Below are 27,676 nucleotides of genomic sequence, written 5' to 3' on the forward strand. Positions count from 1 at the left end.
GAACGGTGAGCTCGCGGAATTTTGTTACCATCTCATCTGTAGGCTTGCATCATGTTCAGCTTTCATTGGGCCTTCTACATTTTAAGTCTACTTGAAAGTTGAGCTTGCTTTGGGAGCTTCAGCTTGGTGGCCTTTGCCATCCACTGGCCTTGTTGGTAGAACTCAGTGAGGTCTTTATCAGTGGGAAGGTCTGGGCCATCACCTGGCCTGTGGAAGAGTGAGGGTTTCAGTTCTACCATGGCAAAAGTGGTGTGAAAGAGTCCAGCTCTGTTATAACAACATTTCTCCCTCTTACAACTGCATGGGGTTTTACTCCATCTAGAATTATACACCTATATCCAAAGCAGAATGTGAGAATTCCAGTATCTTTTCAGAGGTGAGAGTATATTTAACATTTCAGAAAGTTTGTGATAAAATGAAGATGCAAGGTCTTTTTGGGGGTATCAGGAAGAATTAGTTCCCTCTCTCTTCAACACCAAAGGCTTTCTGATGTCAGCATACTTCACATCTGTTTCTACCCTGCTTTCCCACAGAATATAAACTCTAACATTGAATTATAGTCTTCATCGTCAAGGCTGAGTGATTCCTTTGGGCTGCATTTTGTATTTCATAAATCAAATTCCTCTTCCCAGATCAGTCTGCTTTCAGTCAGTCACACAGCTTCAAGTCATGAACCCACCACACTAAAAGTCATTACACTTCACCTTCCAAGGGCAGGCTGCAGTTTTTAAGGATCTTCTCAATAAAACAAAAAAAAAACCCCTGTCAAAACTGAGGAGGACAGGGAAGAAAAGGAAGTTTATTTTGGTAAATGGATTCATATTCCTTGATGGAATAGCTGGAGATTGCTCAGACACTTAGCACAAGTTTCTGAAGGAGGTACCAAAAACTTTCTCTCATTTACATATACTAATTGTAGCATTTACTTGCTGGTTTAGTCTAAACATCATCTCATAGGAAATGTGTGTATATAGATAGGATGCGTTTCCCAGAAATGTCCAGGGATTATGATTATCTGTCACCCTTTTGAAAAATCTGTCATTCTCAGCCAATTTCTTATAGAACAGTCAGACATGGAAATTTTGGAAAAAAATCATTTTCTTTCCCTTTTCCAGTTTAAGTTACCATTGCCTCTTTTCTGCAGAAGGTGACCTTATGGATTGTGATGGAAAATCAGATTCCAGCCCAGAACGGGAGGCTGTGGACGATGATACCAAAGTGGCTGAAGGAGCTGATGGGATTAAAAAAAGGAAACGAAAACCATACAGACCTGGTAGGATAAAGTAACTTGGATCACTGTGCGTCCATTGTTCATTTTTTCTGTATATTTACAAAAAAACCACAACCAAAACAACAAAAAACCACTATGAAATTCTGAAGTATTCTACTGCTTATTGTTGACTGTAGATTTTTGTAGATTTTTTTCTCCTATTCTGTTTAAACTTTCCTTTTTTTCTTCTTGCCAAAACACATTTCCAAAGGTTGCTGGTCTGCATTGCCCCTGTTTTTAGTGTGCTAATTACTTGTGGTAGTTCAGATCTGTGCCTTGTATTGCTGCTTAACTTGATAGGAAATGGTGCTGTATTTCTGTACTTGGTGAAGGAGAGTTTTTATGTGTGTATATATTTATATATATATGGAAATATCTGAACTTCAGAGTACTTTTTGCAGTTATTTTACTTGTTTGCTGAACTATTTTAAAAGAGTAGTTTACTAGGTATTTGCAGATTAATTCTGACAGGTGAATTATAATGAATTCAGTTATTGTATGAATTCATTTATTTTAATTTCATTGTGCACTTGACTCTTAATTATCCTGACTGAATTAATTACCTGTATGTCTTGGGTGCACAAACAGTTGAACTGTATCCATGTAGAATCCATCCATTAGTTTTCTGCAGCCAACAATTCCCCTGGAAAATGAAACAGATCTGTATCTGATACATTCAGATAAATGCACAGCAACTGCAAAGGATCAGGAACTCTGCATTCAGTCTCCAGTGAAGGATTCAGGAGTGTCAGGCATTATAATGTTGATTAATTATCTTTTTATTTGGGATATGTCCTTCTCTAGTAGCATCATTTGGAGTCGTGGGCTCTCTAGAGCTATTTGCAGAGGATTTTTTGTGGTCCTTTGAGGTTCTTTAATAGGTTTCATTTGGTAGATTGACAGCTAATTCCAGCAGCTCGTCAGTTTGCCCCAAGAGAGGGGAAAACCAGCATCTGAAAGTTGCCAGGCTTGGTGATTTGAACTTCTTGTGGATGTTCTGCAGTCTTGAAATTCTGATCATTTTTCATTATATGTTCACCCACTGAGACATGAAAATTCAGAAGTGTTTTGTAAAATTCCAGATGAAAACTCCTCAGGTATCTCAGATTCATTCTTAGACATGTAGATGCAGCAGTCTCCTTGACCTGCAGAATAATCTTGGCTCTCATTCATACTGTGAAACAGTTTTTATTCAATATGTTGAATTTTTGCTTCCTCGTTCAGGTATTGGTGGATTTATGGTACGTCAGAGAAGTCGTACAGGGCAGGGGAAGACAAAAAGATCTCTCTCCAGAAAAGATTCTTCTGGATCTGTTACTGAACAGTTGCCTGGCAGAGATGAAGGTAAGTGCAGGAATTTGGTGTTAAATGTTCATGCTTAATGCAGTAAAAGCAATACAGCTCATCAACATGTACGTTTGTCATAATGGTTTTATTAATTCAACTGAAAGTACCCATTCCTGCATAGCTGTAATTTCAACTGAGCCCATGATGTACAGAGAAACTGAAAGAATGAATTGCAGGCTGTTGTAGGAGATGAACAGTGAAAATTATTATTACAAAGTTAGATTTAGAGCAGTCCTCTTTCTGATACACCTTTCTCCAGATGTAGCCTTGGTCCAGGGATGTCTTCTGGATCATCAGTTTAACACTCAGCAGTATTCCATATTCCATGAGTGTGCCTAATCTATTTTATATATTTGTTTATGCTCTGGAAAATCCTTTATTAGAGAATTTAGTGATATGTTATTGTTGCATGAAGAAACTATTCCTGTTGATTTTATAAGCTTCCCTCGTATTTATTGTTATGAAAGATTATTTTTAAAAAATCGTTCATATTAATTTGTAATACAGAAATATTTTCTAGATGTGTATAATATTTCCCCATCAATGTTGCCTTTTCCTGGGCTGAAGAACCCTTGACTTTGTTTGGTGTCTTTTCCCATGGCAGAGCCATTTTCATGCCTCTGACACTGCAATTCTTGGTAGATTGAGCACCTAACAAGAAGTCTGATTTTATTCATGGGCCCTTTTCTGTTTCTTGCTGTGTGTGATTAGACTAAATTATTCCATCCATCTGGAGCTGCTCACACTAATCTAGAGAATGTTGAGGTATCATTCAGGGGAGATGTGGAGTGTGTTTACTTCGATTCCAAAATCTTGGAAAAAAGTTCCCAACCTTGGTATAGTTTGTGTTTTCTCTTTAATATTCGTGTTGCAGCTGTGTTTCTGCTTTGTAAATAATATTTCAGTGTAGCATACTGCCTTATTTCATGTTGTGCTGAAAATCTTGTGTTAGATCTTTTCATCTCCGTAGGGGTCTGCTGCTTTAGGTTGTTTTGGTTTTTGTTGTTATTTTTTTTTCAATTGGCTAAAAAGCTAATTCCCCATTCTGGGTAACACTACAAGGCGTATTGTTAAAAAGGAGTATTCTTGAACAAGTATCTTCAGTTGAAAGTTGGAGCTTCTTGTCTGCTCAGGCACAATTCCTACTTGTAAAAAATACAAATCATAGCTTGCCAAGAGCCTGCTTCTCAGTGGCCAGTACCCATCAGCTTTACCAGGGGTTTTTTGCACCTTTGTCACATCCTCTCCTTTTCTCTGTTAAATCTCCTCTCACACAGTGCAGGGGTCACAGTGTTGGTGAACCCCACTCCACTCATGGTCCTCTGGATATGCTGCAGGAGATCACTGCAGTACAAAGCAAGCTGATTTTATTACCATGATAATATAGTTCCTTAAATAACTGGCCAGAGTCCTTAACTTCATGTAATTTGCTTTGGCAAGACAGAAGTAACAGGACTTGGAAAGTTCTGCATTACCTGCAGTGTTTTTCGTGCTCTGTTGTAATAAAATACTGAATGATTGATGAGCACTGTGTGCTTTTGTGTTTATTAGAAAAAGCAGTGCCACTTCGAAATATGACAGCTGAATAAATGTGTAATTTTTCTTGAAGAGCTTCTTTATAGATTTCTTTTTCTAGGCTGTTCATTATTTATATGATAGTTCTTTCTCAGATTTTAAAAAAAAGTTTTTTACTTCTAATTTGAGAAAAATAGTGTAAGAAATGAAAGGTGGTTAATGTGTAACTCAGCATTGATGACACTGGAATTATCTTTTCAAATATCTGGTTGAATAACACCTGTAATTTCTGCCAAATGAGCAATTCTTGGGTTGCCTGGGGATGCAGAAGTCAAAGGTCTGTGTGTACCTGGGAGGTGCAGCAGAGATGTGGCTGCTGTCACCTCTGGCATTTCCTGCTGCCACAGCCTGGGTGGTCAGGGCAGTCACAGCTGGATAAAACCCCTCTGGAATGCAGCTGGAGTGATGTGCAGTGACCCCTGCACCCAGAGGCAGCCAGATGTGCTGCCACAGGACCTTTAGAGCAAAATCCTGAGTGTTTTATTCATTTGTGCACGGGTGTTCCTTTGTAGGTTGGACAGAGCAGCTGCCAGACACTCCAGTTGAGGAGTCTACTCCAGCTTCTGAGAGCACTGAGAAGATAAAAAAGCGTTACAGGAAAAAGAAAAATAAACTGGAAGAAACCTTTCCTGCCTACTTGCAGGTAAAGCTGGTGATCTGCTCCTCTTACAGGAAATCCATTTAGGGGCTTAACCTTTATGTGTTGTTTCATAGTTCGTTTAAACCGTTGATTCCAAATTGATGATTTTAGTGAAATGGGTGTTCTCTAAAGACTGTTCATGAGCTTGTACAGAAAACTGTATATTATGTTAAATCTCCAGGATTCTGGAGAATCCTTCTCAGTGGATTTGGATCTCTCCTTGTGCTGAGAGATGAGATGGGGTGGAAAAATCATTCCTTTGCTCTCTGAACTTTCCACATTCAGCCCTGTAGGATGTCTTAGCCTGATCAGGCTGCTTCCTCAGCTTCTCAGTTTGGTTTTTGAGGGTTATAGAACATGATTGGATAAGGGAGACTTGTTTCCTACAGTTTTATGGACTTATATGCCCTGCATCTCCCTACCACAATAATGTCTACTCTTCCCTCCCAATAATTTCAAGGTGTCCCTAGCAGGTAATAGGCAGCAATTGTGGATAATAACAAGGATATTAATGGTAATTGAGTAACTTTCCTTCATATACATATATATATATATATATATATATATATGTATCTCACTTATTTGGCTTCTTCTTCTTCTCAGTCACCTTCTTTATGGTGAAGGGAGCTTTCCAAAGTTGCAACTTTCATTGTCTTGTACATGTTCACCAAACTTCATGCCATGAAGTCTCCTGAGGTTGAAGGCAAAGAATTAACAGACAGGCAGAACATTTTCTCTTTAAAAAATAGTATTTCGTAAGTGGGGAAGGGACTTGGAAAGAAAATACTTGAACATTTCCTTTGGTTGGTATTACAATAATTGGTACTGAAAAATCTATTTTTAGATCTATTTTTAGAACAGGTTCCTAAATCAAGATTTTAAAGACAACAAGTGAACAGAAAGGTTGTTACATAATGAATAAAGATTGACTTGAAAATTTGATAAGTTGTTGACAAATTACTGAGTATTCAGGCTTAGATGAGTGATAGCTGTTACACAATATTTTAAAAGCCACTTTTATAATGTAAGCTAAACATCTTCAGGTGTTTTGTTATTGCAGTTAGACATGAGGATGATTTTGTCGAATGCAGTGTATGGTCATTCTCAAAATTGAACCAGAGTTCTAGATCAGGTTGCCCAATAATGGGCCCCTTCTTCAGCTGTTGTTTTTGTGAAAGGAGAAATATTCTAAATAGTAAACAAATTGTGATAGACAATAACACTGTATTGGTACACTGTCTGTGACACATAAGTGTAAGAAGACTAAAGTTTTTATGTATAATCTAAGGCATTCATTTAATTCGAAAACTTTGGTAATGTAGGTTCCTCAGGTAAGTCGTAGCCACTGGAAGAGATATTGCCATCCTGGAATGTCTGTGAGACTGAGACTGTGTTTTTATGTTCTTATTAATCCTTGACTTTTAATTTTAACTTTTTCATTGACTCCAATTTTTCAGTCAATACAGTGTTCTTCCTATGTTAAATCATTTTTTCTTCTTTACAGGAAGCTTTCTTTGGGAAAGACCTACTGGATACCAGTAGACAGAGCAAGATGAGCCTGGATAATTTACCTGAAGAGTCACTTCCACTTTCATGTAAAGCAAACTTGGCCACCAATTTCCTGGATCCTTCATCTGACCCTCTTCTTAGCTCCACCTCCACTCCAGCTCAGACAAAACTGGGACCTCAAGGTATACAAACCTAAACTTAGTGATGATTCAGTAATTTGATTTTATTGTGGTGGCTGGGGCTTTTCCACTCTCTTTTCCATTTTCCTCCCATGGTTTATCTGATGTATTTTTCAGCATTCTATATATGAACTGTCCTTGTGAGATTGATTAACACTGATCTTCAGTGATATTCTTCTCAAGGGCTCCAGCTGTGTCAGAAAGAGCAGTGGATGACACAACAATTGGCACTTAATGCAAATCTGCAACATCTTGACTATAATATCCATGGCTATAAAATCCATGAAAATTAGCTCTGTGTAAGAAAATGCATACAGTTCATTATAGAAGAAAACACAGATACTCTCATTTAAAGATATTTTTAGTAGTCTAGTGAACACTAGTTGGATGAATATCATCCAACTATTCTTTTCTTTACTGGTTTAGATTATTTTGGGTTGCCAGTCTCCTCGGAATTTTTGTTTCACTGTGTCCTTTCTGAACATGAGTGCCCTTTCCAGGTACAGTTTGTAGCCCCTAGGCAGTCTTTTGCTTCTGCTGTTGGAAAATCTTACTGAATGTTCTGCTGAGATTTTTGCAAATAGCCAGAGGGTTGTAAAGTGCTGCTGAAAGAGCAGCCCCACACAAAAGAGCAATTAAAACCTTACTGTCTCCTTCAAATTATTTTTTCTCTGTTGTGTAGTATGTGCTGTTAGCTAGAGGTGTCTTTATTTTTAAAAACTTCTACTATTTCTTTTGTATATTAATTAATTTATGCCTTGGGTTTCATCTGATCCCCAAAGTTTTTCCATCTAAAACTGTTTGCACACACTCTCACAGTTTCCATTGGCCAGAGATTCATTTGAAGAAAGGTCTCCTATTTGTGACTCAGTGAAAATCTGCTAAATGAAAAGCAAAAGGCTGTATTATAATTATACATTGATTCTTCTGCAGTTAAGTTGTGAGTAGTAGAGAATGGAAAAGGTAACTTGCCCTGAATGGGAAGCTGCTGGAAATTGAGTGTTTCATGGTCTGCATTTCCTTAGTTCTAGCACTACAAGAAGATAAGCTCATGATGACATTTTCCATCCTGGCTTTCTTTTGTAGCCAGAGAAATTCAACTTCAGAGGTCTTTGTTGGCCTATCCAACTGCAAGCTTGAAGTCACTAATGTGTTCCTGTGCTGTGGTAGTACAGGGTTTTAGAAATTTGTGAAATTGATGTTAATTTATTGTTTTTCCAAAGTGTGAAAATTCTCCATAAAAAAGCAGAGTTGTAAAACTTCATAGTTTGTCTTGTTTTTATTCAGGAATAAATAAAGAGTTGGCTGTTAATAAATCACTAGCAGTGGCTTTAGTGGATAACCTACTGTCTTTCCCATTGGACACGTGGGACACTCGAGAGACATTGCTTTTTATAGCCTAGGCTATAGGAATGTTCCCAACTGTCTTTCTCAATTCTCTAGCAAGTGTTCATATTTCCAGCCCAAACTGTGTCCAGGTGGAGCTGTTTGGTGGAGTTGGGGCAAAGTGGGTGGAATCATGTGCCAGTGTTGATCAGTTCCAGTGCAGTTCTGAACTCTTTGCCTGTGGCTTTGTGGGACACGGTTGTTTCCACAGCAGCATCCCCCCTGTGTGACAGGCCCTGCTTCCCTGGCTGATTGCTGAGCTCCCTTCTGGCTGCACTCACAGAAGAGCTGCAGATGAGAACAGTGTCCCAGGGCACCTGGGATGTGGAGCAGGAGCAACAGGAGCTGTTTGTTCCCTGCACTGGCGGACTGCAGGACTGTGTTGTCACCAACTGTGCTGTTTTCCTACAGTGCCACTTCCCACAAGGACTGCTGACTCCTGTGAGAGTCCTTCCTTAATTGCACAGGTCTTTTCCACAAGGAAAATGTTCTTCCCTTGGAAATTCCATTTGTGGCATCCCAGCATTGAGGGTTAGATATGTTTGTTCATCTTCCAGAGAGCTCTCAAGCATCTGAAGAAGTGACCCTGCTCTGCTTTCCAGCAGGTACCCAGCACTGCTGGGAGGGCAGAGATGTTCCAGCTGCTCCTGAACTGGCAGTGCATTTCAGGAACATGTTCTGTGATTTATCTGTTCTCACTCCTTGGTTAGGGGTGCCTGAACCTTTCACTAGCCAGGATGGCAGTAGTGATGGGGATTGGCCAAGCTGGACACAAGAGGGGTTTGGGAGTCCTTTGTTTGCTGTTCATTTCTAGAAACTGTGACTGAAGTGAGCTTTAGGCTCCCAGCCCTGCTTTTTGTCTGGCAGAGAAGGTTGCTGGTTTTATTTTCAGTTAGAAAACTCACCTTTCCTATGTTTTTATAACACGTGGCACTGTACACTCCGTTCTGCATGGCACCAACCCTTAAAATCCCTTCCAAGGGCTGGAGCAGAGAGCAAAGGTTTGCTCACAGGTCCCACTGTCTGTTCATGGGTGAAGCTGCAGGTGGTGATTTAGATCTCTTGCATTCTGAGGACTGTCTGCCTCTCTCTTGAGTTTCCTGACCTGTGTGTCCCTGATGAAAAAGAAGCCACTTGATGAGGTGTGTTTTGTGAAGGCTCTGGCAGTGTGACCTTTCCTTTAGTTTGAAGTAGCTTAAATTCAGTGTATTTTTTTCTGGAAGTGCTGAAAAAGTCATCTGTTCAAGTGAGGTCTCCAGAGAATTCTAAAGAAATTGTTCCTAGACAAAAGAAGAGGAGTTGTCTGAGTCTCTGAAGCTAATTCAGGTGCTGTTGAGACATTTGATAACTAGAAATGTTACTGTGTGATTAAACATCTTGGGATAGTTGCAGCCTTGGGAGAGGCAGTTTTATGTTGTTAGAAATACATAAATAAATATCTGCATTTGAGGGATCAGGATCACAAGATAGCATTAGAACTATACTCTCTTAGAGATCCAGCATTACAAGCAAATTACTTTCCTTTTTACTTTGTCTTGGCTTTTTTCTCCATTCTGAGAAGAGTCAAATAATGAGCAGTATTGAGCTATTTGTTTGGCAGCAGATGTCAACTAGCTATTGGTTGTGATCTGAAGCAGCTGACTCAAGTGATTTTGTTGTTTCCAAGATAATATTTAACACACATTGAATTAAAATAAGGAAAAAATAGAAGAAAAAAAGTAAAAACATGCTTTAGATTAGATGTCTTGTGTGAGTTTTATAGATTATAGACTCTACCCCTCTGCTGTCACCAACACTCAAGTCTTTTTATAGACTTAACAAACTCCATTTTGAAAGCAGGATGGTTTTTCCAGCTTATCTCATCTGAAGACTGCTATGGAATCTGATTTCCGTCATAGTTAAGAGAACTTCAAATTTGAAGCCTGAATTTATTCATGGGCAATTTGTAGCTACAGGTGGTAAACTTTGTATCTTTAAACATCAGATCTTTTCACCTGAGCTCTTCCCAGCTACTTATACAATATATTTATATTCATATTAGAAGTTGAATTATTAGGGACTGTTCCATAGCACAAGGGCTGTGGAGAAAAGCACTGTAACATAAAATACTAAGGAAGAATTAAAGCCTGCCAATACAGTCCCGATGCTTCCTTCATGGGCTTTTTTCTCCCTGATACTTAGCTGCCTTCAAGCAGGAATTGAGGAAAGTTAAAAAAGGGCTAAAATCCATCCTTCAGCCAGCTGAAGTCATTTCATCACCTTGTGGTGCCTGGTGTTACAGTTACTTGCAAAATGAGACCCCACTGACAGAAGGAAAACAAGTATCAAAAAAAATCTCAAATAAACTTTAAAAAAAACGTAAAAACAACCTGCCAAACCCCAGTAACTAGGTTCTATTGGGAGACTTACATTTAACAGTGCTTTTTATCAGGTACACAAATAACTGTGCCTGCAAAGTGGTGTGGTTTTGTGACACTTTCAGATAGTTTTGCTGGTATCAGTAGGAGCTGTATTTTGTACATTTAAGTGGACTGGTCTGCACTGGTTTATTAATCCACCTTGTTGAGTGGCAAATCTAAAACCTGATTTAATTAGCGTGGTTTCATCTTGTCTGCATTACAAAGGGTAAAAGTGAAGGATGAAAACAGAAAAGTGAAGAAAAACAATTTTTGTTTTGACTTGGTAATGGAAGAAGGGGAAAAGGTTGTCTCTGAAAATCAGCAGAAGGCACTTGGAATTCATTGTTAAACTTAGCAGCTTGGAAAGTAAGCTCAGGATAGAAGTAAATCCTTGGCACCAGGCTCTGAATTAAGCTGAATACTTTCCTGGGGCAGTTGGATTGTAACAATGGGAAATATATCTGTATTTGTGTGAAATGTGTGTGTGTTCTTTGGCTTTCTGGTCCCTCTTCAACCTGGCCATATATTTGTTTTCCACACCGTATATTTTGTGAGTTTTATTAATCCCTTTTTTCTGTTTAATTTATATTTGCCATCTCATCATGTTTTATTGGTCTGGCAGTGATTGCTCATGCAGTCATGACAGTCTGCAGTTTTACTGAAAAATATTTTTCTCAACTTTTATTAGTTTGTCAAACATTTTTTGCAAATGTTGCACATCTGTCATAGTCCAAAGCAACTAGTTAATAAAACCAGATGGGCCATTTGGAGCAATTCCTCTCTAATGAATTGGAGGTCAAGAAGATAATAGTATCCAGAATTTATTATTTAATATTAAAGAATTTATTACTAGACCAGGCCAGTTTTTCCTAGATGGCAAACAAACATGACATATCTGTCTCTGGCCATTCTTGCTCCTTTAGATTGTCTTCTGATCTTAAAAGTACCATCTTCAATTTCTATTTATTTACTGTTCTTCTTACTCTTGGATTTCATTTCCTTATCAGGGTGTAGTAACTAGTTGTTTATGTATTAAGGAAGAGAGTGGTGGTAAAAGAACTGATTACCTGTTTCAAAAAAAATACTCTTTGTAGTACTGTGTGCTGTCCAGTATAAAACCTATTTGTTTGACTTACACATCCATGGGCCTTTGTGTCTTAGAGGCTGCAAGTTCAGAGTAGATTTGGGATTATTTTCCCCCTGAAATCATCCAGTCTTAGTTTCACATGATGTGATCACATTATCACTTCTGAAAGGACTAAACAACGTAAGCACGAGCAGGTGGCTCAGTCCTGGCAGGGAGGGGCTGCTGGTCAGCACAGTCTGACCCCAGGGACACTTGAATTTTAAGACAGCATAGGAGACCCTTGGAGCCTGGTACATCTGTGTTTGGGTTTGCAGCTCAAGAACATCTCCAGAGATGTAGAAATGCTGATTTTGTTCCCTGCATCTCCTACAGGCAGCACCGACGATCCTTTAGCTGATCTCTCTGAGGTCTTGAATACTGATGATGATATTCTTGGAATACTTTCTGATGATTTGGTAAAGTCTGGAGATCATTCAGGTATGTATGGCCTTAGGGTCTCTCTAGTAATTGTTTCCTTTTTTTTCCTCTTTAATACAGATGTATTTGTTGTACTGTATCTGTAGGTTATGCTCTAGGTAATTTCAGATACAATTTTCATATCCTAAGAATACCTTGGTTTGGAACAATTTTGGTTTATTCTACCAAAAAATGCCCAAACTTGTCAACATTTTGGTTTTACTTTTCTCTTTGCTTTGCTGCTTAAGAGAGGATAAAATGTAGCTGCTGTTGTCTCTCATACCTGCGTAGCTTTTTTCAGCATGCAGCTTTTTCTTTACTTTTTTTTGTTTTCGTGTTGTAATCATCCATTTTATCTGGTTTGGGTCCTGTAGGTCTTGATTTAAGCACTTTCCAGGTTGAGAACTCACCCTCCCCATTTGGTAAGAATCTAAACAATGGATGATCCATGGTTAGCAGTAGCCCTCTTTTCCTAGTGGTTTTAGCTGAAAGAACTGCATGTGTAGAAGTTACTTCTCCTTTACTGTGTCACTAATTCATGTTTCATTTTCCACTGTGTGGTGTTTGAGTCTAACACAACCTCTAAGCTCTGCACTCTGCCTTTAAGAGTCCTGCATCAAGTTTTGCTTACAGCTTTTGAACACCTTCCTTAGTTTCTTGTGTTTCATGATACAAACCCATGCATATTCTTGCTGCCACTGTAAATATTACTTCCTGTAGTAGTGTGTAGGTTTTATCATAGTGGTATATTTTGTAAATGAAAAGCGTTTTTATCAGTGTGAGTATATTAAAGCATGATTAAAGCAATCAGGATCTTTTTTTCACTGGATAATGGTTCATCACTTTTTATATAAAAGGTTGACAACAAGTAGAATGGCATGTTTCATTATTTTAAATTTGGGGGTATTTGGTAATCACTACAGAAATATATTTTAAATACTAAAGGATATAGTACTTTTTTCCCAGATTTTTCTCATTTGAGAGATTTATTGACTTGTAAAGGATGTTAGGAAATTTATGGAGTGAGTTATGTTTTCTTAGTGCCAACAAATGACTTCGATGTAACCCATAATAGTCAGGGTTTGTTTTTGAAAGATAAACTTCTATAACTTGTTTTATATTGGCTACACTTCAACAGCATTTCAGTAAACATTTTATGTAATATTTGAAGTGAAAAACATTTGAAGTGAACCTTAAATACATGAGGATGAACCATGTTTACTACTGGTGTGATTCTTTTGAAAATGTGAAAAACAGTTAAAGTGGAGCTATATACTGAAACCTATACATTCAAAATCATGCTGAACCTAAACTCAGTAGTCTTACTTCCCATTCTTCCAGTTGAATTATATTCAATTAACATTCCTCAAACAATACAATAAACTGGAGGTGAAGAGTGGGAAAGTTTTTTTACTTTTTCTAATCCATGTTTTGTTTTGCCTTACTTTTCAAATATTAGTAAGTCCTGGTTTAATTGACAGCTGAATTCTAGGGGAAGGAAACAGGATTTATACTCTTTATTCAATACTACTAAATTTTACTATTCATTTCTAATTTAATATTCTTTCTTCCTCCAGCTGGACTGGACATTGGTCCCATCTCTGATGATCCTTCCTCCCTGCCTCAGCCGAATGTCAGCCAGAGCTCACGGCCGCTGAGTGAGGAGCAGTTAGATGGAATCCTCAGCCCAGAGCTGGACAAAATGGTCACAGATGGTAATGTTTTTGTCCCTTACCTTGGTCTTCTTCAGAACTTACATGGAAATCCTCTTCCCTTTTTTGTTTCCCTCAGATGACACGTCTCTGTACTGTAGCAGACCTACTTGGTTGCACAATTACTTTTATTGCTTCCTCTGATGGTTACTAACCCTGTGTTGCCTTTCCTTTGTCCAGGTGCTATTCTTGGCAAACTGTACAAAATCCCAGGTACGTGTCCTGATCCTCCTTGTCTTTTATGGAGCACAGCTCACAAGCAATGCCAGCAACTCACGCAGGGTGTTTTTTGCAGAGCTGGGAGGGAAGGATGTTGAAGATTTGTTCACAGCTGTGTTGAGTCCAGCAGCCACACAGCCAGCTCCTCTGCCACAGCCTCCTCCCCCGCCACAGCTCATGTCTCTGCACAGCCAAGGTATGTTCCTCTGTGCTTTTGGGAGCAGCAGCCTGGCCAGGAGACTTGTGCACATTTTAAGTGCTGATGTGGAAGTAGGACAGTCCTTATCCTGTGCAAAATTGTGGAATCTGCCATTGGTAATTTGTGAAATATTATTCTAAATCTGTTCCGAAGGGAGTATGTGATTAACATCCACGTTATTTGAGATTTTTCTGACGTGTTGGTGCTTTTATTTTAGCTGGCACTTAGATGGTTTGAAAATTAGTCTGTGCTAAAGCATATGTTCTCTTCTGACTTCACTTTTTAATAACTTTTGAGTACCTCCTCAAGGTTAAGGCAAGAGTCTGTGTGATACTGATTTACTGAGTCTTAATTTCTGCAATAATGCAGTTTAATGTATTAGCTAGTCCTAGTAGAAAGAAAGCTAAACAAATTTTTAAAATATCTTGGAAATCATACTTTATTTTTTCTTCATTACTACTAAAATTATCACGAGTTGATAGAACATCTTACTCTTGTATTGACTGCAAGAGGCAGATTGATTTTATTATTGTTATCAGTAGAGCTGGTTTTTTAAGCAGTATGTGTGAATTTAATGGAATGTGCTCCTTTTCTCATCAGACATCAGCTCTAGGGTTTTCCATGAGCTCATGTAAAGACTGTCCACTCTTTTATACTATACAAGAAGGACTATGCAAATTGATTTGACCAGTGAATTAATCATAAGAAGAAAAGGGATTTGTTTTCTTGTTGGATCAGTTTTCATAAAATCTAAGTACTTCAAAACCTCTTAGAAAGGAGAGCATTTTAAGTAAATAATGACTTGATTTAAAGCAAAAGATAATACTGATACCATTGCCTGTTTCCCAGTTACCTGAGTACTTGGGGATAGCTGCAGCATTTGAGCTCTGTAAGACTGTTCAACTCCTCCCTGTGGGAGCTGCCACAATAATAAAGTTTTAGATTTACAGTTTAGTTCTGCTCCAGTGGAATGATCCACACGTTTCTGTGAGATAAATGCTTCAGTAACGGGGAAGCTTGCAGCAATTTCAAGTAAAATTATTTATTGTTCTCTTCTCATAAAGACATGTGAGCACCCGGTGCAAACCAGAGGCCTGACTCCGTCCTGTTTGTTTGCCAGGTCTTCACAATTAGTTACTGTGTTTGCCAGCACAGTTACATTCTCTTAAATTTTGTGTTACAACTGTAGTTTCTGCATAGCTTACATAACCTTTAGGTCAGAAACAGTCTCCTAAAATGGGAGAATGATAACAGTGTCATCCTGCAGATGCATCTGAATCCTGAGCTGCTTCTGTGCTTTTAAGGAAATACTGGGGCAACAGCTGTAATCTCACTGAAGTGATGGGATCCAAAGGCCAGAGTTAATTCTGTGTAGTAACATCTGCAAATACCATCTGCTGGAATGAATCTGCCCGTGCCACAGCTGTAACACTGTAATCAAATAAATAACATTTTCTGCCTTTGTACTGCTAGGCTGGACACTTAATTAGAAAATGTTAATGCTCATTTGAGCAGAGTTATCTGTTTCATTGGTTACAAATTAGGGAGTTAGTAGATAATGAGGCTTACTTTGGTACAATGCTCAGGAGTCTCAGAAGAGGAGATGTTTAATTCAGGTGGCTAGTGATCATCCTGCAAGGACTGAAACCACCTTCTCCATGGCTTGCTGCTTTAGATCTGGGTCTAATAAACATGGAGACCATTAGCTTTTAAGTTTATTATCTCAATATAAAGTGCAGTACCATGGCATGGGTTACTGCAAAAGTTTTGGGAATCCATTTTTGAAAAGAAATATATTTTAGAGAAGGAAAAAAATTCTGTGCAGGGATAAGATAGAGTAGAAAAGAATCCTTCAAGCTTATATGGAAGGATTTAAAACTGATTTAAAACTTTCCCAAAAATGTAAGGTCAGCACTGTAAAATTTTGAGGCGATTAGTTTTTCACTAAAGGTCATTGTTTTCTCAGTGAAAGGTTCCACCTCTGCCTTAGCAGCAGTCACCTTTGAAAGCTTAAATGAGTGAGTTAAACTTTTTCTTTGCAGGAGAGAATGCATTTCCAAGAGTGCCCCTCATGAATGGTCTGATTGGCCCCAGCCCTCATCTCCCTCACACGGCTCTGGCTGCTGGAGGTGGGCTGGGCACCTTCTCTCCCATTACACAGCAGCCATACCCTGATGCCAGGTAAGTCCAGATGAGGAATAGAAGATACTTGGGTGTACTTAACATTTTAAAAAAAATCTGAGTAACCAAAACACCTGCAGGGTGTTGTTGGTTACTAATAATGTGATATTATTTGTGCCTTGTGCGTTGTTGTAGTGTGTTCATTGCTGAAATAGCCAACAGAATGAGTACTTTGCTAATGGAGGGTTGGTTTATTCTGTTGGTTTTTGTACAATGTGTAAAACAGCCCCCTTTTCTGGTCTGCCAGGGATAAGAATCCAGCATTCAATCCAATGGTGAGTGATCCCAACAGTTCATGGGCACCAGCGGCTCCACCCCTGGAAGGTGAAGGTGATACCATGTCCAATGCTCAAAGGAGCACCCTGAAGTGGGAGAAAGAAGAAGCTTTGGGTGAAATGGCAACTGTAGCACCTGTTCTCTATACAAATATCAACTTCCCTAACCTGAAGGAAGAATTCCCAGGTGAGTAATTTACTGAATCAAGTTGAATATTTTGCAGTAAATGGTTCATCTTGATTTGAAAGTATCTCAAATAAAGTTATCATAGACTTGTGTATTGACACATCTTTTGGTTGCAGACTGGGCTACAAGAGTGAAGCAAATTGCTAAACTGTGGAGGAAAGCGAGCTCTCAAGAGAGGGCTCCCTATGTGGTAAGAGCAATTCCCACCTGCATTTGCATGCTTCCAGCAAACACGTTTCATTTATAAGGTTGTGTTGTTTTGTTTTTAATAACTCAAGTTCTAAGTTTAGTGAAAGTTCCCTTACTCTAAGAAAACCTTTTTAATTCAGCTTCTAAGTCTGAATACTTCTACCTGTGTTCTTTGTTTTCCAGTCTTGAAATAAGCTCTATTAGTACTGTGCAATCTGAAGACATCAGCTGAGATGAGAGCATTTGTGGCTCCCACTGCCTCTCTGCTGCATTTGATTCATGCCTCAAATAGGCCTTGCTCTGTCTCTTTCTATACAGAATCTCACCAGTTTCTTCAGAAGAATAATAACTGATTATGAGATTCCTCTCCCTTTCATCATCCCCTCTCTCTGGGCTGTTCTTTTATTCCCAATTAGAGTTGCTGAAGTCTTTCAGCTATTGAACTAGCAATTCCAGAGGTGTCAGTGCTCACACCTCTGCTTTCCTCATTTACTTGTCCTTCTGTTCTTGCTTCACTGTTCCCTTTCCCTGCTTACTCTCTTGTATTGCTTTGTATGGAAACTCTTCTGATATCTTCTGATATCCATTTTTCTGATACCATTTTGTGGGGAGCATGAAGGACTCCATTTTTCTCTGGAAATCATTCACCTTCTTCCCATCTGAGTTAAGTGAACACAGGTACTTGTAGCAGCTATCTGGAGTTATATGGTCATTGATTTCACCTTGCAGAACTTCTGCCATTCAAAGGGGATGACCCTTAAGATTTGTTGAAGCTTGTGTGCATCCAAATCTCAGAACCTATATTATTGATTCTTTTGGACTTTCCCAGTAATCGTTGGCAAATGTACTTTTCTTTAATTTCCATTCTCCCCTGGTTCTTGTTTTTGTTTCTTCACAGCAGTAATGCCTCAAGTTTTAGCTTTCATACTGGATGATCATTCTCACTTTGCAGGTTGCTGTGGATTTTGCAGTTTTCAATCCCTTAGCCTTCCCCTAAGAGCCCTTTTTTCATATAGACCCATCAGTAAACAAATTTCATTCCTCTGCATATTGGTGACTCAGAGTTTAGCAGTAGTACATCATCTTCTGCTGTCCAAATACAAAATTGCCTTTATCTCTGGCTTAAGAGGATAACTCATATCCCAAACTCATTGTGAGAAGTGGAGTTCTTAATCTTTCTGAAACCCTTTCCACTTGAAAGAATAATTCTCTCGTTTCTTCTTTGTATCACTGAGGCAGCATCATTATTCTGCTTTTTATTCAGTGTTCCAATTTCATCACCTTTGGACCTCTATGTCATCTTGCCCATGCTATTGTTAATCTTGGTGATTCCTTCTTTGTAGTATTTATAAGATAATACCCACTTACATGGGTGGCATTTACCACTTCACAATTATTTCTACACTGATTGCTTTATTTTTCATTGTTCCTAAACAATGCAGTCCTATCCTTCTGATGGATATCCAGAAGTCAGCAGCAAAAATTACTTCCTTTATGTACAGGAGGAGAGTGCAGGCTCCTGCACACCAGTATTTACCTAGCAAGATGTGCTTAATTCCTCTCAGAGCAGTCCTTGTGGCCCTGCCATGCAGCTCCTGCTGGTGTTCCTGGCATTGTGCACACCAGAAGCTGCTGTGGTGCCTCTCCTGAGGGGCTTGCACTCTGAGGGGTTGAGTGAAGGCTGAAATGAAATTCAGAGGAGTGCTAGTAAATTTTCACTATAGGCTTTTTACTTTACTTAGCATGCACAATCCCATCACTTACAAGGGAAAATGACAGTGATTTTTCTGCTGCTGTGACATTTGTGCTCTCATCCATGTCACTATTTCATTTTTGTGGTGGGGGGGGAGAAGTATTAAAGCCTTTCCCTCTAGGCAACTCCTGCTTGACAGCTGCAAATAAATTTGTGAAAAGAGGATGTAAGGGTTTGGTTCAGAAAAGAAATCACATCCTAGATTGGTGGTAAAACAGGCTCTTTGAAACTTCCATTAGATACTTTAAAGTGTCACTACGGCTGTAAAATGCCTCATTGAAGAGGAATTGCTGTGTCTCCATACAGTTTTTCCTGATCCATAAGCCCATATCCTATGTTTATACTGTTAACTGTTAACAGACTCAGATCTGTAGAGGTCTTTTAATGGACTAGGCTGTATTTTTCTTGTCATTGAAGTTCTCCGCATTAGTGGCCTTTATTGATCCAAACATCATCTGCTGTGCTCAGCCTTCACATTGCTAGACCACACCAATATGTGATTGGAAAGGTAAACTGGTGGGATGAACGATTTCTTGGCACAGCACAGGGCCTGGAACAGACACCCTCCTGTACAGAAAAGCTTTGTTAATAGGTTTACTAATTTAGTAATTGCTAGTGACCTCTTAGTTCCTTCCATATGTGTTAAACACAGAATTTCCGTAGAGGTGTGCAGCATTTTCTGTCTGGAATTCTTTTTGAGGTGCATAACGTCGTTTCCACGAGGATGTGTGTGATTAAAACAGGCTGTACAAATAATTTGGTGATAGATTTTGTAGGAATAACAGATGCAGTGTGCAAACTCAGTAGAAGAAAATAACTCTAACTGCATCTTTTCTCTTTTTTCAGCAAAAAGCCAGAGATAATAGAGCTGCTTTGCGCATCAATAAAGTACAGATGTCAAATGACTCCATGAAAAGGCAGCAGCAACAGGATAGCATCGATCCCAGCTCACGCATCGACTCCGAGCTCTTTAAAGATCCATTAAAACAGAGGGAATCGGAGCATGAGCAGGAATGGAAATTCAGACAGGTGTGTAGCATTTAGGGTGTTTTGTTATTTTCTCCCTGCTTTTTATTGCTTTGTCAGAATCTGTTGTAATAGAACCAGTTTGAATCTTTCTTTATAGAAGAGTATACAGTCAGCCATTCTGCTTGGGAAGAAAATTGATAATATCAGGAGATAAACTGCCTGTAAAAAAAACTTTGCTATAATTTTTGACTCTTAAATCCTGGGTGTTGTAGAAACAAGTTCTTCTTTCTCTGCATGGGTGGCCGATGCAGTAGGTTATTACATACCCTGTATTGCAGTAGCCTTGTCCTGCAGACTGCTGCCTCACATGGGGCTGGGTGTCAAAGTCCACACCAGTGCTGTGTTTCAGTAACCTTTGTCTCCAGAGTATAAAATTGGAAAGTAGTGATGCTCTTCAGGCAACCTGGGAAATGCTTATTCCCAGGCAAGCAAGATCCATGCCAAGGTAATTGAACTTCACAAATAGCTGGACTCCCTGCTCCCATTGCATTTAAAATTTGCAATTATTTGTGACTAATATTGCATGTGTCCTAAAGTTTTAATTATAGATTCAGTAATCAGAAAGATTTCGTATACCCTAAACTTAGAAGTGTAACGTTTTTCCTCATAATTTTAAAACAGCAAATGCGGCAAAAAAGTAAGCAGCAGGCCAAAATAGAAGCCACACAGAAACTTGAACAGGTGAAAAACGAGCAGCAGCAGCAGCAGCAACAGCAACAGCAGCAGCAGTTTGGTTCCCAGCAGCTCCTGAACCAGTCTGGCTCAGACACACCCAGCAGTGGGATCCAGAGCCCCTTAACGCCACAGGCTGGCAATGGGAGTATGTCTCCTGCACAGCAGACATTCCATAAGGATCTGTTCACAAAGCAGCAGCTCCCTGCTACGCCCACGTCGGCGTCCTCAGACGATGTGTTCCTAAAGCCACAAGCGCCCCCTCCCACTCCCACCCGAATCCCAGTACACGATTCACTGTCTCAGCCTCAGACTCCTCAGACACCATCACAACAGATGTTTTCTCCGGGTTCCACAAACACGAGGCCTCCTTCCCCGATGGATCCATATGCTAAAATGGTGGGAACGCCCAGACCAGCGCCCATCAACCAGAACTTTGTCAGAAGGAGCACCGTTGCCCCTCTGGATTCGTGCGCAGCGCAGTCCTCCCTGTCGCGGGAGCCGTCGGGAAGCAGGCCCTCGCCAGCCAGGGACTCGTGTTCTTCATCCCCGGGCAGCAGCGATCCCTATGCAAAGCCGCCGGACACGCCCAGGCCCGTCATGCCCTCAGAGCAGTTCTCCAAACCTCTGGGAGTCCCACGCTCACCCATCGTTATGGAGCAGTCAGGGAAGGTTCCTCTAGCTGCTGGAAGCAGCGATCCATTCACCAAGCCGGCTCCTAGGACTGACACGTTTCAGAGACAGAGGGTGACCTCTGCCGATGCCTATGCACGGCCTCCGTTGACTCCAACTCCTGCTCCTGTGGATGGCAGCCCCGGACCTTTCAAGACTCCTCTGCGCCCTCCTCAGTCCCCACAGGACCCGTACTCGTCCATGCCGGGCACGCCGCGGCGCGTGGCCGTCGATCCCTACGAAAGGCCCCCTCTGACACCGCGGCCGGTGGACAGCTTCTCCCATAACCAGGCCAGTGATCCCTACAGCCAGCCCCCCCTCACGCCCCACCCTGCCATCAAGGAGCCTTTTGCGCACGGGCCGCGGGTGGTGCGGCAGCAGGGGGACTCGTTCCCTCAGGCGGGGCCCATTGCAAGGCCAGCCTCTCAGGACCCTTACTCCCAGCCTCCGGGGACTCCCCGGCCCGTTGCCGATCCCTACGCCCAGCCCCCGGGAACGCCTCGGCCCGCCACGGTGGATCCGTACATGCAGCAGCCACCCACGCCCAGACCTGCTCAAGCAGCAGATCTGTTTGCTCAGCCCCCAGCAAACCAGAGACATTCTGATCCCTATGCCCAACCTCCTGGAACACCACGGCCAGTCCTCAGTGACCCTTACTCTCAGCAGCCAGCAACCCCAAGGCCGGGGATTCCTGAGAGTTTTAACAGACCTGCCATGACAAGGCCAGGACTAATACCAAATAGAGATTCTTTCCTGCAGACACCGCAGAGCAGGTTGCAGGGCGCTTTTGTCAGGCCATCAGACCCATGTTCTCAAACTCCCAGGTCTGCAGGACCTGCAATAACAGATTCATTTAGCCACGGTGCTGCTACTCCAGCACGTGACCCCTATGATCAACCACCAATGACTCCAAGACCTCAGGCAGAATCTTTTGGAACCGGTCAGCTGGCCCATGATGCTGCTGAACAGCCACGGCCTGGGCCTGAGGGCACCTTCAGTGCGTCTGGAAATTCTCCAATGACTTCTCAAGGACAACAGTTTCCCAAAGTTTCACAAGTTCCTGGCCCAGCACTCACCACGGGAGTAACAGATACACAGAACACCATGAATATGTCTCAAGCAGATACTGAGAAGTTAAGACAGGTGAGAATTCTGATGATATTAAAATTCTGGAAGCAGAAGAATTTCTCCCATTCTTGGTAATACTTGAAGTTTCTTGCCATTAAACATAAACTATGTGTAAGATATGAATTACCTTAATTTACTTACTAGTTTGGCCCTTCTGGATAGAACCACAATATACAGAATACAGAAACATCAGTAATTTTTAAGGAGTTTGGACAAGATCAAAAAAAAAAAGAAGCAAAGCCACTGAAGATGCAGATGTTTGGTCTGTAACAGTGTTTTTAGCTACAGTCTGAGGAAAAAAGAAAACATTTTTAAAGGTCAGTTTGTTCTGTTCTGAAATCAATGAGGTGTGGAACTGATTGTCAGTGACTTGTTCACTGGCTAGGGAAGGGAATAGAGGCAAAGATCTCAGCCCACATGCCTGACTTTGCAGTTGGCCAGCATGAGGTGAATCCTTCCCTTGGTCACTGCCCTTCCTGAGGCACATCCACTCCAGGTTTCTGTCCATGAATGTCTGGCAAACAGCTCTTGCTGAGGGATAGGATTACGTTCAGCTTGTGAAAAGCTGCTCAATCTTCTATTTGGAAGGAGGGATGGGAAGTGAATTTAGTGGAAAACTGGTGATATTTATCCTACAGACTTAGACTAAATTCTGCAGCTGTGGTGTCAAAACATCTTGCTGAATTTTCCTCAATGGACCTCTAGTCACCTTTGTCCCTGAGAATGCACTTTTCCTGTGGTGAAAGGGCCTGCATTACTGCAACAGAAAAGGGGAAAGAGAGTTGCTTCCATGTTAGTTGGTAGAATGGGATCACACTGTACACCTTACCAAAATACCTGGATGTTAAGTTGGCACCGTGCACCATTTGACCCTCCATCTCATTTCTGAGGTGACTGTGGTTGTTTATAATATTTTCCTGTAAAACTGAAGGAGTTCTTTCCTCCAGAAGGCTTAACCTAGCAGAGTGTAACACTTCAAAAGATGTCAATTGCAGTGTCAAGCATAATGATTTCTTTTCTTTTAAACAGCGCCAGAAGCTCCGTGAGATTATTCTCCAGCAGCAGCAGCAGAAGAAGAACGCAGTTCGCCAGGAAAAGGCCTTGCAGGATGCAGCAGCTCCTCCCCATGCAGCCCCCCTTCAGCACTGGCAGCAAGACAACCTAAATCAGATCTTTACCCGCCCTCCTCCTCCCTACCCTGGGAATGTGAGGGCCCCTGTGGTCCCTCCCGGGGGACCGAGGTTCCCCATGTACCCAAAGGAGCAGCGCGGGCCCTTCCCTGGGGATGGGCAGTTCAGCAGGCCCCAGTTTCCAGGAGATATCAACACCATGGGCATGAGACCTCATGGTCTGAGGTGAGCTCTGGGATCTCCTAAGCTCAGGGGTAGTTGGAGGAAGGGGGCTTTTTGGACAGGGGGAAAAATCATCTACGGGAGCTGGTAACCTTCCTGAGATCTGTATGTGTAATGGGTTTTCCTGTAACATTAGAATGTGTGTTTTATACTAAGTAAAGACAGTTTGGTTGGGAGCAATTCAGAAAAATAAATGGAGAAACTGCAGAACTAGTCAGACTTATGTGACCTGAAACATCTCATCCATGGCATTTGGGACATTTCTAAAAAAAAAAAAAGTAAAAGATCAGACTTCATTTTTCATGTCTTATTAATGAATAAACTAATTTCTAATGAGTATATAATTAAACATCAGCTTCTCTCTGTGGCATTTTTACAGTGAATGCTACAATGTAAAATGAATACCGGTATCAACATACATTGTCATCTCAGAAATTAATTTTTTTCAGTATGTGGATTTATTTCAGTGATTTCCAAATCCACACACTAGGGCTTTTTTACTGTGCATTGCATTAACATGTATTTTAATTACTAGGTTAGTTCTGACTGTCAGAGTTTTCTATCCATTATTATTATTGAAATTGAAAACAGGTTGTTTATTAAACATAATTAAAGCAATTATTTTATTGTAGTCATAAAGCTCATTTAAATGTAAGTATAATTAGTCAAAACATTTATTTAAATATCTTGATGAATGCATCATGTGAAGCATTTTGGTGAACAGTTACTTAGTCATGAGAGAGTGAGAAAAAAAGATGATTTGGTTTTGTTTTAGGTACGGGTTTCCAGGAGGCGGCCACGGCCCGCCCTCGGGCCAGGAGCGTTTCCTGGGCCCTCAGCCGGGGATGCCTCGCCCTGGAGTTCCCCCGCAGCTGCGGAGGTCCCTGAACATGGACCTGCCCCGGCCCGTGAGCGCCCCGCAGCTCAGCAGCGCCTCCGGGCTCCCGCAGCATTTCCCGCCGCCGGGAATGCCGGTGCAGCAGCACAACATCCTGGGCCAGGCGTTCATCGAGCTGCGGCACAGAGCTCCCGACGGGCGGCCCAGGCTGCCCTTCGGCCCTGCTGCTGCTGCTGCTGCTGCGTCTGTGCTGGATGTGCAGCACCAGCGGCACCCCGGCTTCCTGCCCCGGCAGGAGTTCGCGGGCCCGCGGCAGGCGGAGCCGCTGAGACACGGCTCTCAAGGAATGCCCAGCCAGCTGCAGATGCCCGCGGGGTTGGAGCACATGTCCCAGGCCCAGCAGGATCAGATCAACCCTGAGAACCCCCCTGCGCTCGTAATGCGATCTCTGGGGCAGCCGGTCGCCGATGCGTTCCCGGGACCGGCCTTGTCTGCGTCTGCACCAAGTGATGAATCTGCAAACTTGCAGATTCCCAGCCAGCCCAGTGATGGTCTAGAGGAAAAGCTTGATCCTGATGATCCTGCTGTAAAAGACCTGGATGTGAAAGACCTTGAGGGGGTTGAAGTCAAGGATTTAGATGATGAGGATTTGGAAAACCTGAACCTGGACACAGAGGATGGGAAAGGAGATGAACTGGACACTCTAGATAATTTGGAAACCAATGATCCTCACCTTGACGATCTTCTGAGATCTGGGGAATTTGATTTAATTGCGTACACAGACCCAGACCTTGATGTGGGGGATAAGAAAGGAATGTTTAATGAAGAACTAGACCTCAGTGTTCCCATTGATGACAAACTAGATATCCAAGGCAAAGCAGAAGAACCCAAACAGAAAGAACAAGGTGATATAACTGTTGCCCCTGCTGAGACCCAGTCTCCACCAAAGAAATCAGCTACAGAAAATGAAATTAAAACAGAAGTACTTTCCCCAAATGCTCAAGAGGAAAAGAAGAATGAAAATGAAAAAGGTGATGGAAATACTGAGTCCACAAGTACTCCACAGACTGCTGAAGTGGAGTTGAAGGATGGAGAAAAGGCTCCTGCACAACCTGCTAACCCAGAATTCCCTGACAAAACTCCTGCTGTTCCTAGTCAAGATACAACTGTGCCTACTCCAGATGCTCAGGGATCTGCTCCACTGCCTGTTCAAGGAGCAGTAAGTTCCTGCAGTATTTCTGGGTCCACCCCAGTCCTCTCAAGTTTGCTGTCCAGTGAAAGCTCAGACAATGCTGAAGCAAGAACTCTGGGATCTCCATCTCAATCTCTGCCACCCACACAAATGAACCACGGATCAGGTATTCCACAAACACTCATGACACCTGCTGGACAGATCTTGGAAAACACTTTAAATTCCAATATGCCCATGGTTCCACGAATGAACCATAATTTTTCTCAAGGGTCACCAAATCCAGGATTTATTCAGGGTCAGTCATCTAATCATAACTTTGGGCCAGGACAGGCATCTAACCAGACTGTGGCTGTACCAAACCGTCCCGGTCCCAGTGGCATCTCTGGTCCCCAACAGATGATGCTCCCTCAGCCATTAGCTCAGCAGCAGAACCGAGAGAGGCCTCTTCTGCTGGAGGAGCAGCCACTTCTCCTGCAGGACCTCCTGGATCAGGAGAGGCAGGAGCAGCAGCAGCAGAGACAGATGCAAGCCATGATTCGCCAGCGTTCGGAGCCGTTCTTCCCCAATATTGGTATGTGGGTGTCCTGTATGTCTGTGTTCTGGTTGGTGTCTTCAAAATGCAGCAATAAATAGCTAAATAATCCACAGCACTGCAAGAAGCAGGTAAATATGTAGAGCTTGAAGGTAGCATAATAAAAATGAACCTGCCTATTAGCTACAAAGGGAGTATGGAAATTGAGCATGTAGGTGGAATTCTGAACTCTGTTGTGAGGCTCCTGTTGCCATTACCAGGATCAGGGGAATTCTCCTTTACTGATAATGTTTGTGACATCAGCTGTGTCACAGACTCTCATTATACTTCAGATTCTCATGAGATTGGGAGTAAAGGCAAACAAAATTGTAAACAAAATTAAGTGATCAAGTGCAGTAGCTGACATTTTGATATTTGATCCATAAGTTTGAAGTTTATGGTTGTTTTGTGACTTTTTTTGCAGTATTTGTTGTGTCACAAGAAAAGGGATTATCAAAAGCTGTTACTAACCCACAGTCTGGGCAAGGCCCAGAAATATCACACATAATTCTGCTTGTACTAAAAAAATCTAAGAAAAACTGTGGTTGTTTGTGTAATAAAACCTAGCAGTTTCAGCATTCAAATCAAGACTATTGCCATCATTTAACTGATCATGAAACACTAAAATTTGAGAATTGTTTTGAGTTGTAACTACAGTGACCATCAAGGCCATTCTCATAGTGCATTAGTGATGGTGTGCCAGTTGAGATCACAGAAACAACTTCTCGAGTCTTACACCTAGAAATAGAATTTATTTATCTGTTGGGTCGTAGGCCAGATTTGGTCTAGAGCCCTTCTCAGCCTCTCTTTGGTTGTATGTTGTGGCTGAAAACAAGGACAGCTGTTGCTGGACCCACTTCTACAGGATAGGTGAAACTGCTTATTAACCTTGAATATCAAAGTGGGGCAGGCAGTGAATGTGAAATAGGAACACAGTTAATATTTTACTGAAGATTTACACCTGAACTAAATGTAAACAAGCAATTTCCATTTGATAACTTGTGATGTTCAGCTGTGTGACTCACTGCTGCTCTTTTTGTCTTACAGATTTTGATGCGATCACGGATCCCATCATGAAAGCAAAAATGGTGGCTCTTAAGGGGATCAACAAAGTCATGGCACAGAGCAACATGGGGATGCCACCAATGGTTATGAACAGGTAGGCAACACTTGGTACCCTTCTTTAGGACTGCAGAATGTAGAAGGAAATGACAGAAGTCAGGGAAACTGTGTGCAGGAAATGAAAAAAAAAATTTCCTGACATGTGGTTCACATTCCATGCTAACACAGGATTATGTCCTTAAGCCAGTGTGGCAGTAGGAACTATAAAAGATACTCAAATGCATCAGACTTGTGTTCCAGTTGTAATGTCATGGGTCAACATGGCCAGCATGGCTTCACTGTTGATGCCTTCTTGTTTTCCCACCTGCTGATTAGGTAATGACACATCTCCCATGGATTGTGCTGGAAAACTGGGGGGTGGCCATGGCACAGTGGAACCTCATGTTGCAGCAAATCATTTCATGCTGGGTGTAAGATTTAGCCCAAGGAGTGGAAGTTCCATCTCTCCTTGTCCCTTCTGAGGACAAAAGGAGCTGTGAACAATGCAGGGTGCACATGACTGTCCTTAGGGTAAGTGGGCACTCCATGGGCCAGGGA

General features: G+C 41.5%; 1 protein-coding gene across 12 annotated transcripts in view; it reads left to right on the forward strand.

The window, feature by feature from the left end:
* Positions 1-27,676, forward strand: part of KMT2C (lysine methyltransferase 2C) — a 188,848-nt gene that overhangs the window by 138,288 nt on the left and 22,884 nt on the right. For 10 of the 12 annotated variants that reach the window (XM_063416028.1, XM_063416057.1, XM_063416045.1 and 7 more), the window contains 17 exons: positions 1,145-1,273; positions 2,495-2,614; positions 4,705-4,835; positions 6,337-6,523; positions 11,765-11,869; positions 12,223-12,270; positions 13,426-13,563; positions 13,741-13,773; positions 13,856-13,975; positions 16,021-16,159; positions 16,407-16,621; positions 16,738-16,811; positions 19,410-19,592; positions 20,214-22,079; positions 23,094-23,419; positions 24,192-26,017; positions 27,065-27,176. In XM_063416028.1, the coding sequence (XP_063272098.1) occupies positions 1,145-1,273; positions 2,495-2,614; positions 4,705-4,835; positions 6,337-6,523; positions 11,765-11,869; positions 12,223-12,270; positions 13,426-13,563; positions 13,741-13,773; positions 13,856-13,975; positions 16,021-16,159; positions 16,407-16,621; positions 16,738-16,811; positions 19,410-19,592; positions 20,214-22,079; positions 23,094-23,419; positions 24,192-26,017; positions 27,065-27,176 (5,752 nt within the window). The remainder of the gene's footprint in view (positions 1-1,144; positions 1,274-2,494; positions 2,615-4,704; positions 4,836-6,336; positions 6,524-11,764; positions 11,870-12,222; positions 12,271-13,425; positions 13,564-13,740; positions 13,774-13,855; positions 13,976-16,020; positions 16,160-16,406; positions 16,622-16,737; positions 16,812-19,409; positions 19,593-20,213; positions 22,080-23,093; positions 23,420-24,191; positions 26,018-27,064; positions 27,177-27,676) is intronic. The other 2 variants (XM_063416066.1, XM_063416117.1) reach the window with 1 other exon arrangement.

This window comes from Prinia subflava, chromosome 1, assembly GCF_021018805.1.
Source record: "Prinia subflava isolate CZ2003 ecotype Zambia chromosome 1, Cam_Psub_1.2, whole genome shotgun sequence".
Lineage (NCBI taxonomy): Eukaryota > Metazoa > Chordata > Aves > Passeriformes > Cisticolidae > Prinia > Prinia subflava.